At 35.7% G+C, this 16296-nt stretch overlaps 1 protein-coding gene across 7 annotated transcripts in view; it reads right to left on the reverse strand.

Annotated features, from left to right (window-relative positions):
- EPHA7 (EPH receptor A7) overlaps positions 1 to 16296 on the reverse strand; it is a 167417-nt gene that overhangs the window by 37456 nt on the left and 113665 nt on the right. For 5 of the 7 annotated variants that reach the window (XM_063389657.1, XM_063389659.1, XM_063389656.1 and 2 more), the window contains exons 6-7: positions 9094 to 9218; positions 5352 to 5520 (exon numbers count right to left, since the gene is read on the reverse strand). In XM_063389657.1, coding sequence (XP_063245727.1) covers positions 5352 to 5520; positions 9094 to 9218 — 294 coding nt within the window. Of the gene's footprint in view, positions 1 to 5217; positions 5221 to 5339; positions 5521 to 9093; positions 9219 to 16296 lie in introns of all 7 variants that reach the window. The other 2 variants (XM_063389662.1, XM_063389660.1) reach the window with 1 other exon arrangement.

The raw sequence follows: 16296 nt of genomic DNA on the forward strand, positions 1-16296 counted from the left end.
TGGTTACACACCTCAACATGAAGAAAAGGATGGATATTTTCCTGGACCCTCTTCTTGTTGTTAATTCATTTATAAAAAACACTTACTATCTTTCACAACAGTGACCAGATTGAGTTCTAGCTGAGCTTTCACCTTCCTAGTTTTCTTTCTACATGACCTAATGACACCCTTACACGCTTCCTGAGTTGCCTTTCCCTTTCTTCCAAAGGTCATAAACTTTTTTCCCCTGAGTTCCAGTGAAAGCTCCCTATTCAGCCATGCCAGTTTTCCTCCCCACTGGCTCACCTTTCAGCACACAGGGACAGCCTGTTTGTGTGCCTGTAAGATTTCCTTTCTCCTCCTGTTTGTTACCCATACTGTGCATATTGTACCCGCTTCAGCTGGGCTGATTTCACCCCCAACATTGGCATGCCACCTCCAGACTCACCTCTAGTGAGCCTGGTCTTACCCCCTTGCCCTTTCAAACCTAGTTCAAAGCCCTGTCAATAAGCCCTGCAAACTCATGGGTTAGAATCTTTTTCCCCTTTTTATACAGGTGAACCCCATCTGTCTTCAGCAGGCCTGGGGCCATGTAAACTGTCCCACAACTGAAATGTAGCCAACAGATGAAAGAGAAGGGAAAAAAAGGAAAACAAACTGATAGCTGAATAAATAAATTAATGGTATGATAATATGGTTTGCTGCTGGTACTGGTAACTGAACAGGAATTTCTACACCAGGATTTATGAACTCCACAGAATTGGGTTCCCGTTACAGACTTCAGAGGTTCCCATAGAAACAAATAACCCAGACTTTTCTTGGAACAAGTGAGCCAATGAACATGATTTATTTTGTCACTGACACTGACCTGTACCAACTGTTTCCCCCCAAAATAACAAACTTCTTGTTATACTACACGGATTTAGAATAGTCTGCACTGGAGGGAAATTACACACACAAGCATACATGCACCCCTCTAATTTTACTTCCTGAAGAAACTTGTAATTTTTTCTATATTCTCTCCAATGCACATGAGGAAGATCACACTATTCCTATAACTCGTTCACTAAAAAAGAATGCTTATCTTTAAATAACTATAACTATCCAAGGTACACAGGTCAGTAGGATGCTACTGTAGACTTGTCTATATTCCATTCGTGCACCTTTTAAGAAATCAGTGGTGACTAATTTGTGCAAGAGCATAGGGGCAAAAGTCATACAACTCAGTTCCTGCAACTTATCTAGGCCATCAAAACAGAGAATCCCAAGGAATGCCGAATTTCTGTAAAATACAGCATTTCCTTAAGCTGCTCCCGTCTCTCTTTGAACTTCACTGCAAATCTCACTTGGAAGGGAAGAAGAGGCAGCATCCTGTCAGAATAGCCAGAGTGTGAAGCTTCATCCATCCAAAAAAGTTTGGAAAAATCCCCAGCCCAGCCTGTCACCTAGTCCAGCAGCCAAGACAAGTGCATAGAGGCTGACATATGTGAGTGGGTTGCTCTGTGTAAGTGCCTCACAGATTTTGGGTACTGGCACATTCTGGAAGCAAGCAGACGATGTCTTTTTGTCTCTGGAAAATGCTGGGGACACGGTACACTGGCCAACTGGCAAGACAGGCTGGATGCAATGTATGAATTTTTTTATCTTTTAAAAAAGAGGGGAGGGGGCATATTGTGGGCATGGTCTGGTATAAATTCAGTGATAGCAGCGTAAGACATCTGCCTGTGTTCAGGTACTCTGCTGCTTCTCCTGTGTGATGAACTCAGTCTGATGGTGTAAGAGTGAATCAGAACACAGTTCCGGAATGATCCCTGTGGCTTGGCAGAAACAAAGATGCTAGAGTGTTCTTAGAGGAATGATTTTGGGATGCAGAAGGTCTTTTCAGGGGGTGCATGCATGGTTACCTGTCACTGGTGATGCCACAAGAGCCATGACAGGGAATCAGCACCAGGACAGAAAAGTCCTTACCTCTGCTTAAACCGTGCTCAGGCTCAGAGGGCGACACAGGGAGCTGGTACTTGGGCATTCAGCTACAGCTGACACCTGCTCTGAGCTATGAGATGTGCACATCTAAGGCACAATGCTTAATTTAAAGGAGTTACAATTAAACCAGCTTTTAAATACATAGTTGTAGGGATGGGGAATGCACATCTGAACACCCAGGAGGTTCTAAAAAAGGGTATCAGCTGAAAATGCTGTGCTGCTGCTCCAACAACCTTTTCTCAAACAATCTTTTCTCATCTCAAGTGCATGATTTCTGGAAAAGAATTCTTGGTGAAGTTCACCATGAAAGCTTCAATGATAATTGGATCCATGTATGCCAAATACTACTTTCTTAAATATTATGCTTTATGCCTTCTATAAAAATTTGTACTATTGGTATTTCAGACTTTAGAGATCAATTTTACATATCCATAATGCTTCAGTCTTGCTTGATTTACTCTAATTCACAGAAAAAGGAAAAAGCAGACTTCATGCCAGGTTTTGTCAAGTGCTTATACTTTAACAGTGAGAGCTATAAAGAAGTCAAAGATTGTACTCGATGACCTCAGAGGTGTTTCCAACCTAATTGATTCTGTGATTCTGTAAGTGAAAAAATCTGTTTCCATGACAAAAAAAACAGAGGATCATCTTTAGGTCCACTACCTACAAACCACTCAACTTGACTTTTAAATACTTCAGTGAACTAAGAGATAGAACTGACACTTAAGTGACATTTTATACATTCATATGTTTTTCCAGAGGGACTTCTGTTTCTAATAATCACCCAATAAAAAAATATGAATGGAGCCATTGATTGATCTGTGGCAAACAAAGTGTAGAATAGAAATAGTCTGCCTTTATAAAGCATGTTTACTTCATAATTTTGAATTTTTTTCCATAAATATCTATGCAATACCCAACAGGTATGATATGATCCAATACAGGTATAATGTATGTATATTTTACATATCAGATAATATTAATATAATGGATATAGTTCCTCAACTATTGAAAAGTGGCCATACAGTCTCTATCACAATTCAGTAAACAGCACATGATTCAAAAATCTACACAATTAACAGCACCAACCAAACAGTGCCAACCAGAGGAAGTGCCAAGACAAATCCAGGTAGGCAACATGACTAACTGAATGTGGTGGTCATTACATATACTCTTATATAAATATATATATGTGTGTATTTTTTTTCTTAAAATGCTTTGACATTTTTAAAAGCTGCATTCAGAAATCCACTGGAATAATAAGAATGGAATAATATGAAGCCAAAGCCTCTAAACTGTAGTATAACACGGTTTGGTGTTCATTTGCATGGTACTTCCTTTGAGGTCCAAAGGGAAGTACCATGCAAGAGAACAAAACAAACCAACAGTTTTTTCCAAAAACAATCCAATAAAGGTCTTCCTTTAAAACGTTAACAACAGATGTATTTGATGAGTCTGTAGATTCTGATAAAACTATAAATAAAATACAAGAAATAAATACTTTAATGTAAAACAATTTTAAAAGAGTTTAATGGAATTTGCTATCTTTTTACCGACATTTTCATTATTTCTGAAAACCATATATAGGAAATTCTGGATGCTTATCCTTGCTGGGAATTATATTTTATAATGTTGTCTCAAGATAACGGAAAATATGCTACTTTTAGAATTTTCCTAACAAAAGCACAGGACATTTTTCATGGCATCTCAAAGCATTTAGCTAGCCTGTGACAAAAGAAACCTGCTGTGCCTGCTGGCCAAGGATCTTTGTGGTTTATATGGATTTTTTCACCATCTGAGTCAGAAAAGGAGTACAGGAGAGTGGTCAGTGATGCATTTATTATAGGATTTCCTAATCTCCCATATGTTGACCAAACTCCAGTCAAAACTGTTTATCTTTGGAATCATCTTTGCTAATCTTAGCAGCTACCAGTCTGCTTACATTCAGTATGTAAAAAATACTCAGATAATTAAGGAAATGTTGGGGAAATATTTTGATGTAATAATTTTAAACCACTATGGACAATAAATTATCTAATTAGCAGAAACTTATTATGACAGACTTCTAATTTGTTTTCCAGAAAACTATTCAAAATAAGAAATTACTTCTGGCTGTACCTCAGGTTCCCATTCTGCATAATGGGGATTCTGCTACTGACTCTTTCTACAGATGGGAAATAAGCTATTAGACACTGAGCTAATAATATTAGTAATAACAGCTTACTGCTCCTATTATGATAATTGCTGTTTCAATTATATCTATTAGATATGTGGTATTATTCATTATTTATAGTTTTTATATTCTGTGTGGAACTACGGTGAAATCAAGATCTAACTACTGTATATTAAGAATAACCACAAGTTCTTCAGGAGACACCTGGCTGCAATTAATAGGACACAATAATGTGTGTCTGCACACAGTCTTAGATAGACTTCTGCATAGGGTGCATAGAGGATATGGCATCCATATCCTTGGAACTCATAGGCTCTGTATTCCTATATTCCCAGCTCCAAACCTGGCTGACCTGACATCAAGGTCAACGTGAATCAAATGCTCTAAACCAGGGTAACCAAATTTGGGGTTGCAACAGGGGACTGGAGCTGCCAGGGACACAGCTCCTGTGAAGGGGCTCAGGACTACCAGGTCTCACTGATGGAAGAAAGGTTTTTTATTACAACTTATTATATGAGCCTGAAAGGAACTTAGTATCTTTGAGACTCCCATTTCTTTACTAAACTAAATTACCAAGAAATTCAAAATACACTGAAGATGCACTTAACAGCTGAAGAAACATACATAAGCAAAACTACCAAGGCTTTTTTGTGTGTATTGTTTTCTGTTTGTTTGTGGTTTTTTTGGGGGGGGTTGTGTTTTTTGTGGTTTTGTTTGTTTGTTTGTTTTTCATTTTGTTTGTTTTTGGTTGTTGTTTTTTTTTTTCCCAGAAAATAAAATGGAAAAAAATAGCCTGGAGAAGTCTTTTTGGTTTGAAATCTCCTCCTTCCTTCTTTTCCCAGTTACAGGAGAATCTAGTTGAGTTATTAAGCTCCCAACTACTCACTTCTTTTGTGGGGAAAAATAACCATGTATTTGAATTAAAAAAAAAAAAAAAAAAGTCTGTGTATTAAAAGGACGGCAAAGCAGAAAAACCTAGTATGTCACAAATCTCCTCCAGCCAATTACAGGACTAATTTTCACTTCTGCGGTAAAATAAATTATGGAAGCTTATCCTTCAAAAGACAATGACAAAAATCCACCTTCTTGTAGAACTAAATTCTTTCTGCTTTATAATTTATAATTCTGCAATTATATTGCTTATGACTCTTTCCTTTCTTGCTTTACTTACTACTTCTAAAGAAAGGGTTAATTTCCTGTAAACCTAATTCCTTACCTGTGGCTTCTTCCAGTGTGGCAACATCCAGTCTGGGGCTGTAATTTCCATAACCAGCGGCAGTAAAAGCACGAATCTGGAAAACATACACTGTTCCTGGCTTTAGGTTATTAATAGAAGCTGAAGTGGACTTGGTTTTCACTGTTGAATAGGTCCTCTCCCTTTGATCCTGGAAACAATAAGACAAAAGATTAAATGACATTTACAGATCTGATTTTGTCATGATTGCACAACAACTGACAGCCAGCCTGGATAGTTTATTTCAATTTGCCGAATGCTTTTTTCCCCAACAAAAAAAAAATAAAGCATACTCTGTGGAGTATTACAAAATATTGTCAATGCAATGAAGAGCTCTAAGTGCAACATAAAATTCAAATGGGATGCTCATGTTGTTTCTCAGAAAACATCCCAACAAAAAACGATTGCTTTTTTGGCTCTGATTAGATTTTGTGAAATTTTGATGAGAAATAACCACAGCTTTCCGGGGGAATCTGTGAGATCTAAACAGTTCAAGGACAGGGATTTTTTTCTTTCCTGGACAGAACATGACAAACATAGAGCTGCACAACCTGCCTTCATTCTGCATTAATTCAGTTCATAGCTGTCAGAATTTTTTTAATTTCCACAGTACTTAAAAGTTATCAAGAATTAAGTCCTAGATACTGTAAAATGAATGGAAAAACTCCGACTGACATCATTACTTCAACATTGTACCCTTCCATCACCTCTAAAAAATACAATATCACCAATGTATAATTGGCTGGATTTTGCATAATTTCTGAGGTCCTTAACTCAGTTTTCACTTCAGATTTTTATCTCCGGCTTTTAGTCTTCTCTCAGTTTTAGACTCTAAGGCATAAAGAGCAACCAAGGGAAAGAAGCTCAGTATGACACTCCACAAATTTGAAGCTGAAAGATTAAAAACCCTGTGAGTAATAACTCACTTTCAAATAGTACAAAAGCTGTATCACAGATCATTAGAGTATTCAAAAGGCTCTACTTATTCATCACATTTACTGACACAGATTATGTTTCAGCATAGATATGTGAAGCCCTGTTGATTTTTGGTGGCAGATGCAACCCTGATTTGAAGGGCAGAAGAGATGAATTAACCAACCATCTGAATGCACCACATGACCAGAGAAGCATGAACCGTACGCAGCAGTGCTAATGAGACGGATACAGAGGGAAGGAATAAATCTGTAACTCATTTCAATAATACTTCACCAGCTAAAAGTGATGGAGAGCCTTCCCTATCACAGTCAGTAAAGCAACAAAGGCTTTTGCTGGAATACAGGGCTATACAGAACACATATGATTTCTTTTCTCAGATTCAGTAAGGGCTTCTCCTGATTCTTGCCCAGTCTGTTACTTGAGCAAGCCCACAGTCTTGGCTAGCAACAATTTTCCACATCTTCTCCAAAAGAATTTAAATCATCTGTAAGTGAGGACTGTGGCAGAATGTATGTTGGTATATGAGAAAGAACAGGAATACTTGAGAGATGAGAAGCAAGTGTAAGGAAACCATAAACAGTCAAGTTCAGGACTGCAAGCCACAGTGGAATTTCGGTTTGGGTTTTGATGCATAAACGAGGCTTATTTGAATTGCCAACAGTCCTTGTATTCAAAACTAAATAAATAACAACAAAAAAAAAAAATAACCTGCACTAGAAATCTCACAGGACAGGCTTACTTTGGAGATTTCAGGCAGTTTCCATTCCAGCCCTAGCCAGAAGTGAGAGGTGAAAAAAACACTTATCTGAATATTTCAGAACTACAAAAATGTTTGATTTAATTTGGCTCTAAAAGAAGCTGAAAGTTCAAATCCTTTTATTTTTCTCTTCTTTTTAACTAGTGGAACAAAACTTAAATGGCCTCTCTTGTTCTGAGCAAGAAGATTATGAAGTAATTTTAAAGCTGAAGTGCATTTTTTTGGAAGGAAAACAACCATTTCAGTATTTGTGCAAAAATTGTTTCACTTAAAGTTATGTAGTTTCGTTTATCTGTGACTGTTAGAATGAGCTTTTTATTATCTTTTATTAATTTCACTGTACTAAGTATTACACTGGAAGATGTTTTTCCATTAAAAAAAGGACAATTTTAACATCAGTTTTTCTCTTTGCAAACACAGAAAACCGGCAGTGAAATTTGCTTATTTAAAATGAGCAATAGAGAAAACAACAAAAGCCACACTCTAAAAGCTATCATTATATAAAAAGCTGGGTATCTTGGTAATTTTTCTGTCATTTTACACTACCCATTTAAATTATTTATTTTATTAGAACAGATTAGAAACTGATACGCACATTAAAAAAATCCAAGGGTTTTGGTTCTCAATTTTTTGTTTGTTTGTTTTCTTTTGTGGGTTTTTTTGGTTTGGTTTGGTTTGAGGTTTTTTTTGGTTCAAAGGACAGTTTTGTCCTTGTGGAATATATAAAGTTTTAAAAATACCTGGACTTTATTTGCATGTGTTGCATGCAACACACATGCTCGAGGAACAAAAATTATCTCCTAAAATTATTAAAATTTCTTCCAAATAATTATTTAGCTATCTGCACCTATCTGCTAGATTTTGTTATATAAATCATTAGAGTGAATAACTTGAACTGGAAGTTTAGATCAACAAATAGAAATTTCATTCCTTTCCCAAATTATATAAAGATCTTTTGATAAGTATATTTGTGTAATTCAGCACTGAAAATGAAACATGACTCTTGATACCACATCCAATCTGGGCTGAATTTACCTAATTCTGCGTTACCTAGTTAGCTGTCATGCTCTTTTTGATATAGGGGTACTGTTACCTTGCCTGCAGAAATGTCTTCATGAGTGACAACAAAGGAGCCCCTTTAATAATTTTTTTATAATTTTTTTTTTCACAGAATGTTTTATAAAAATTAGGAATATGTTACGTTATGGAGTCAATTTCCCAGGGAATCTGGACCAAACTTAGTCTGGGTTCCATGACAAACATAGAGAGCTGCACAACCTGCCTTCACTCTGCTTTCATCCAGTTTACGGTTGTCAGAATTTTTTTATTCTGCAGTACTTCAAAGTTATCATGAATGAAGCCCTAGACATGCTGAAATGAATGGCAAAACTGCGGCTGACATCAGTAAGATTGCAATTTCACTCTACCAGAAACAGAGATCACTTCATCTACTATTGAAAAGCAGCCTTCAATTCATTATTGTGTTGAGAGAACAAGTGAAAAATAAATTTCACAGTCCTAGTCCTTTTTAAAAGTAGAAATAAGGAATATTTATTTCCTAAAAGTCTAGGAAGCGTTTCGAAAATTTTCAGATATCAAGTAGAAGCTGCTCAACTCATAAGGAAATATAAAATGCAGTCAGGAGTTGCACTTGATATATCATTTCAAGACTAGAATTACTTTGATACAGAAGGAAATGAAACAAGCTTCAAACACAACGTAGAATAGATGTGAAAACAGCAGTATCATGGTAAAAATATCCAAGTACAACTTAACAATTAAAAAAATAAATAAAGAAAGGCAGATTTCAAGTGTGTATTTCATTTTTAGGATGTCAAAATACAATATATGAGACATATGACAGCAATAATAATTGCAGGATTTAGCTAGTTATTAAAACAAGCAACATCACTGGCTTTGGAGAGACAGGGTAGTTGATAGCTGATGACTTTAACACTGTTCCACAACGCAGCAAGCCAACATAAAGCAAACAACACATTGCTGCACATTACAGATAAATTTAGCACTTACTTTCTCATAATACTTGATTTCATATTCAGTAATGACTCCATTGGGATGTTCTGGTTCCTGCCAGGAAAGCTCCACGCTCCTCTGCAGCACTCTTTCTTTCATTACGCCACTAACTTGCGAGGGAGCTGTTTGGACAAGATGTGTCAATAAATAAAAAGCAAATTTGTTGGATGCCTAAAACCAAATGTCATTACTGATCCACCCCATGCTGAGCCACTTTTATTAAGGTAAAAGAAAGCACCTTTTCATAGCTCACAATTCAAAGCTAATGAATATTCTAGCAGATCCCTATTACTGTTCATAAACTTAGAACAGAAATCGAACTAAAGTGCAAACAGCAAAAGGTGTCATTGTTCGAGTCAGTGCAAAACTGAGATTGATGGGATAGGAAAAACAATTAAGCAAATTAATTCTGATGATGATAGCAAATCAAAATTTTAGATTGATGTGTAGTAAATTAAGAGGCTAAATATTTATTGCATATGTTTCTGGAATGCATATAAAAAGAGAAATAATCATTTAGAAACAAAATCACATTTTAGGCTGATTTGATAGGACTAATTCCAGTTCTGCTTAGAAATAATCTCTCACATTATCTGATTCCGACATGACGGTGATGAAAACGACTTTGTTAAGAGACTAAGCCCACTCTTTTGCATTAGTTCAAACCTTTCCAGGACATTTTCTCTTTGGAGCTAAGTTCCCATATTTGGTCTTAGCATTTTTGATAGTGCAAGACAATTTAAGGAGTAGATCTTATGGAACAAAGGGGACACTGTCTTCCTCCACCTCACTCGACCAAGATATAAATAAATGCGCACTTTGTGCATGCACAAGTACACACACTGAGTTTCCTAATAAATATCTCCCACAAACAAGGACCTTTTGAAATTAAAAAAACCCAAAACCCATATAAAAGCATTATAGAGACACTGACTCTTACATAAAAAATATTTAAGAGATAAAGTAATAAACTGTGAAAAATTGAAAAAATAACTTCCATTCTCAACTTATTTTTAATGAGAATGACAGCAGATATTTTGCTGATGTGCAACATCGAAGGAGGCCAAACATCACAGTCTTCCTCAAACACACATAATTTAGAATTTAGAACAAAAGTCCTGTTAAAACTATTTTAAAAACAACTATGGTATTGGAACCATGCAGAACTTGATCTTGTTCTCATTCAGTTTAATAGAAATCAATTTTGTCCATGCAAAAAGATAAAGAAAGAGAGGACCTGACCCTCAGCCCCTTACAATTAAAAGCTAAAGGCCATTTACATGGATAAGGACTTGGTCTTGGGACAGACACAGACACAGGAAAGGTGTCTGATAAAAATTTATTAGAAATAATATACTAGAGATAATACAAAAGATATTAAATTATAGATAAATTTATATCTTTTTCTAACATAGAATCTAATACTAATTATTTATTGAATTTTTTGTTTAAAAACCTGAATATTTTAAATCCTTAAAACACCACCACCTGATTTCAGAACTGTGCATAAATCTTTCACTATGTAAAAATATGTAGTCTTCAGATATAACACAATTCTTATCCCAAGCAACAAAGTGATCGTCACTTTCCCTAGTCTTTTAAAATAACATAAAATATCTAGAATGCATGCTCCTGTATCACTAAGTATAAACATAATGATACAATTAAAATAACTACAGCACAACCAAAGAAATAATCTTCTGAAAAATTAAACTGAATTGTTAACTTCTTATTGCAATTTTTAAGTTTCTAGGAATTTTTAAAAATTATAACATATATGTTCATACAGATTTTTAAAATTTGTTTACATTTCACTGGAGACTCCAAGAATACATGAAAATTAGGGAATGAAACCATGCATGATAATTTTCATTATGAATTATTATGCTGTATATGATCAATATAATTAAAGTTGAAGATCTCTTACTCTAGGCTGCCTAACTGATAAAATCATAAAATTGTATCAGACAAACACCTTGGGGGTTGCTGCACAAAGCCAGAACCAGTTTCACTCTCCTTGCATTCTCTTTCTAAAAGCTTAAAGCATTTTCACTTTTTAATTAGTGAAATATATTCTTTTTCATAGCTAGGACTCCAGAACGCAGCAAACGAATGAATTTACTGTCTAGTTTTCTTGGACATGATTAACTAGTTTTCTTCTTGGCCTAAATAAGCACCCCTGCATCCTGAATGAATTTGAGAGAGGTCATTATGTTTCATGAATAATTTTCTATCTCATCCAGATAAATGTTTCTCAAACTGCTAATCTTACATTTTTAGATGTCTGAAATTGTTAATGTTGGTACTTATTACTGAACAATTTTATATTACCTAGGTCACTGGAATTTGTTCTCCATGTTTCCTGCTTTTTGTTTTTGCTTATCAAATTTTTTCATTCCGTTGGCCACAGCATTCATTTTTCTTAAAGCAGTGAAGCAAAATAAACTTGATATTAGTTGACTCTGCGTATGTGGGGAAGGAACAGGAATGTGAGGGAGGAGGAACTGAGAGAGGGGGAAGATTTTAATCAAGGAGATGAAATACACTGTGCGACATTCCTACTTAACACCTGTACAAAGTACATCAAAAACAGGCATATATGCCATTCTTAAAGAATTTCCATTCAAACTAAAATCCCAGTGATTTATCAATGCTTTAAGACAGCACTCAAATTCGTTTGGTTTGGGGTTTGTGTATGGGGTTTTTGGTAATTTGTTCTTTTTTGGGGTTTTTTGCGCCCAAAACGAAATAAAGCTGTGCTACATTGTTAGAAGAACCATATGAGGAAGGAGAGAAAGTCCAAACCTACAGTCCAACCTTGCATATGGTGGCAGCTCTGAAGGCAATTATATTGCATATAATTCCCATACCACATGAGATTCCTGAAACGCAGCATGCTACCTAACCTCGAGTCCCTGTGTTTTTCAGGGGAAGAAGGGAATCATTAAATTGACTGAAGCCCGAGTATCCTCCTCTGGCAAGGAACACCAGTTTGTTTTCATTGCACAGAAATCTCTTCAAACTGTTTCACTAGCAGCCACATAAGCCAATCTGTTGATGGGAGAGGGTAGGCTATCTTTTTCCTGCCTTTTGGGCTGCATTTCTTGATCTCTGCCTAATGAGAGTGTACAGGTCAGAAACATTTTGTTCTTTATTCCAGAATAATGATTTTCTCTGTATTCTCTCTGTAGCCTTTCTTACAGATTGTTTACATTCGTGTTTTATTTGTTATGGCTTCCTGACACTTTCCTTTAAACCCTTGGCCAACTTCTCATTGCCTATCTATGCTAATTAATTAACAACTTTTTATGGCTTTGAAACAACTATATTTGAGCAAGCTTGAAAATTAAAGAATACAATTAAATACAAGATAAATTAGGGAATTAAATTACAAAAAGAAAAAAAAAAGAGATAACTCTATAAAACCAGGATCGAAAACAATATATTTGTTCCCATTTCTAGCTAAACCAATAATGATAATAACAATAAACTACTTCAGGGTGTTTTTCTTCTAGTAATCTACTTCTTCCCACTGCATCTCTAACGAAGTCCTTCATGGCAAAGACACTTCTTAAGCATTTCTAGACAACCACATACCAGTCCTGAATGACTTGAGCATGCATAATCCCTACTGTATCACTTCAGGTTACAAAGAAGCATCACTTAACAGAATCATTATTTCCATAATATATTACACAGGGGGATACAGGCTGTTCAAAACACCATTTGCTACCAACTTTCTTTCTGATATACCTCATCTCTTCTTTTTCTCCTTCCTGCTGACACAACATCCAATGCATCAAACACACACAGCCTCTCAGGGCTAACAGGCAGATGTACCTACACACGCAGCATAAGAAAGTACTTTGAGAATGACAGGCCCTCAGCATACTCATTCACCTTTTTTAAATGCTTCAAATATACCATTCAGCAAAAGAAAAAATTGATTTTCCCCAGGTTTCAACATCACAACCACTGAGAAATATAACTGTGCTGGGTTTTACTGATAAAGCCTTCAAGTTATATAGATTTCAAGCTGGTCATCATTTTCAGATCAAGTTATAGAAAAAGCTAAAACTGAGGTGACAAAAAGAGCAGGATATTCCAAGGATATATTCTGTTCCAGTGAGAGTATTCCATCTGGTAGACTGATGTGTTCTATACTGCTAAGCCAAGCATATGGTACATTATTCATATGTGCAGATATTAAGGTATAGAAAACTGTAGCAATTGTTTTGGAAAACATTGCTTTTAGTCCAGAGTAATTTGAAAACTTTATAATATAATACTGCTCATGCCTTTAATCCCTATCCTTAACTATTCTCCAGCTCTCAAGACAAACACTTTGTTCATTTGCTTTCCAGAGTGGCAAAGAGAGGTGTATCAGAACACATGACACCAAAAATCCAAAGAAAAACAACAAGAAAAATTCCAAAACAAACAAAACCCAAAACCAATCAAACAAAAATGTCAAGTAAGCAAAAAAAACCCCAATAAAAACTGAAAAATTAAAAAAATGTGAAGCTGGACTTCAACATATAAGAGGAATTAGGCATAATGAGCTAATTGCTAGCACAAAATCAGCTGCAAACACCTTTTTACTGAAAAAAGATAAGTCAGCAAAAGGAACATACCTATCTATTTCTCAGTGATTTCCTAAAGTCCTGAATATTGAATGCGCCTCAATTCTATCAACAGCATCATCATGGAGACTTTTAATCTGATACTTTTTAAAAGTGTCTCTAGAAGCAGCATCCTGCGTATTTAGTTATTCATGTATATGAAACAAAATACTTTAAATTCTTAGAAATAGTGGTTTACAATCCTGCAGTCACACTTCATACAGAAAATTTCATAAATGAACAGGAGTATATGCTCCTTGTGCAGGACTAAACCCTATATTAACAAATGCTACCAAATCTATGCTTGCAACTCTAGTTTCATGACTTATCAAACAAATTCTAAAGAATGAATAGGCTATCAGACTTCCTTAACCCTTTTTTTAATTTCCTTATCTTACAACAGCAATAATGTACTGAAGTCAATCTGAGTTTCCTCTTGTACTTGCTGAAGTTGAACAATAACACTGGCACTTTCACAGCACCCTTACAGCAATTCCTAAAGGACAAAAACTTGGCTTTGGGCATCTTTTACTTTCGTATCATGAAAGATATGCAAGAATCATTCGAAACCACCAGCTTTTCCTACAGGAGCAATGAGATCAATTTTACATCCCTTTAAAACTGTATCTTAGGGCCCAATGTAAGTTTTATGTGACATAAACCATTTTTCTGCAACAGTGTTCTACAGCAGTCGAGGGGTGTTTTGAGTATTGAGCCTGAAGGGGATATTGCTAAGAGATGCAAAACATAGAAAAACAGGGATATTGGCATCCCAATGGTTATAACCTACTCTGTTATTTCTTTTTAACATGTCTGTGCTGTGTCCTTTTTCAGCAGAAATCTTTTGATAACGGAGTTATTTTGCCTCTATATCTATTTTAAGTGAGACTGTAATCTGGCATTTTACCAATAACAAATGTAAAATGAACCCATGTATAGATACAGATATATAGATATAGATATACAGAGATAGAGATACAGAGATATATAGATATGAAAATTGTAGTAGAAAATTATACTGTTGTTAGCTCTTAAATGGTTGTTCAGGAAGAGAATACAAAACTCCCCATACTCCATTACAGTCCTGCACCCAGATTACCCAAAGGGCACCTTTCTGCACTGGCTTTTGCACTGATTTGCTCCCAAGAGAAAAGAGTGTAAGTGAAGTCATAACCTGGCCTCCAACCGTGTTCTGGTTTGCTCTCAAGGGAAAGAGGCATCAGAATTGCCAAAATTACTAAATAAGAGTGGAAGGCAAACAGATTATACACCTTGAAGAACTGCAGCTGCCACTGTCAGGGATCTGGGGGTCAGTATGTGGCACCACACTGGTTTCTGTGCTGGTCTGAAACAGGATACCTCAGGACACGTGCCCTTGCTTACTTTTAAGGCACTGTCTAATATAAAAAAAGCCTTGATCAGGTTTGTTGGTACTGGGCAAATTTTAACTCCTCACTGTATATCTATTTCCTTTACTTATATACTTTTTTTCTTAGAAAGATACGAAAGCTTTTTTTTGTGAGAAAGAGGAAAAGACCTGTTTATTATATTAATTATCCAAATTATTAAAATTTTCACAGCACTGTAATATAGCACTCACTCATGTGCTACTAAAGCCATCACAGAAAACTGCCACAGCTTGTCCTTGAAATGCTTGGAAAAAAAATGCTTACATTTCACTTCATGTTTACACTAATATGTGCAATAACTTTCATGTTATTTTGTATCATAATTCATGCAAAAAGATAACAGAAAAGATCATGACAACTCTTAAACTGGAACCGATTAAATGTATTGATAGAAATTCACAAGATTTTTTGTTTCGTTACAGTGTATTTCTCTCCCCTCAGTTAAGCCTCCATATGACAAAGCAGCCCATGATAAAAGGTTATTGAGTACCACTGTATTATGCCATTAGTACCCATTGCTTTGGATCAATGGCAGAGAAATTCCCCACTGTGTTTACAAGCTGCAGCATTCAAAAAAAGACCCAAATAAATCAGATATTTTACACTAACAATATCCTACAGAGAAACCATTTTAACTTCCTTGCTGACACACTTTACTTTCCAGCTCATAAATATAACACAGTGTGCTTACAGTGCTGGCTAAGCCATCAGCAGAGGCACACACAGTTGCTCTGAGCCACTTGGGGATGTCATGACTACATGGGAACAGGTAAGGTAGTCAAGTAATACTTGACTGCATTACTCCATCACATGTTTTATTATTACTTTCATGGTTGAGAAACTCTCAAAATACTTGCTGATCTACAGAGAGGAACAGAAGCAGTAGTTGTCCAAACACTATACTGTTGAATATCAGTTAAAAAATAGAATCATAAAATAGGCTGAGTTGGAAGGGACCCATGAGGAAAAAAACAAATACATTCTGATCTCCCCTAGTATAACTAGCAAATTTCTAAGGAAGTTTATGGTCAAATAGCATTATTACCAAATATGTAGTGATTTACTAATTGTCCATACCTTTTAAACATCTGATGCATTTAAAATGCATAATGGTTTGGTAATTGCTTCATCAAACTCAAAACTTAGCAGCTGGATCAGTTCTGTATGTT

The sequence above is a fragment of the Prinia subflava genome, chromosome 2 (genome assembly GCF_021018805.1).
Source record: "Prinia subflava isolate CZ2003 ecotype Zambia chromosome 2, Cam_Psub_1.2, whole genome shotgun sequence".
NCBI lineage: Eukaryota > Metazoa > Chordata > Aves > Passeriformes > Cisticolidae > Prinia > Prinia subflava.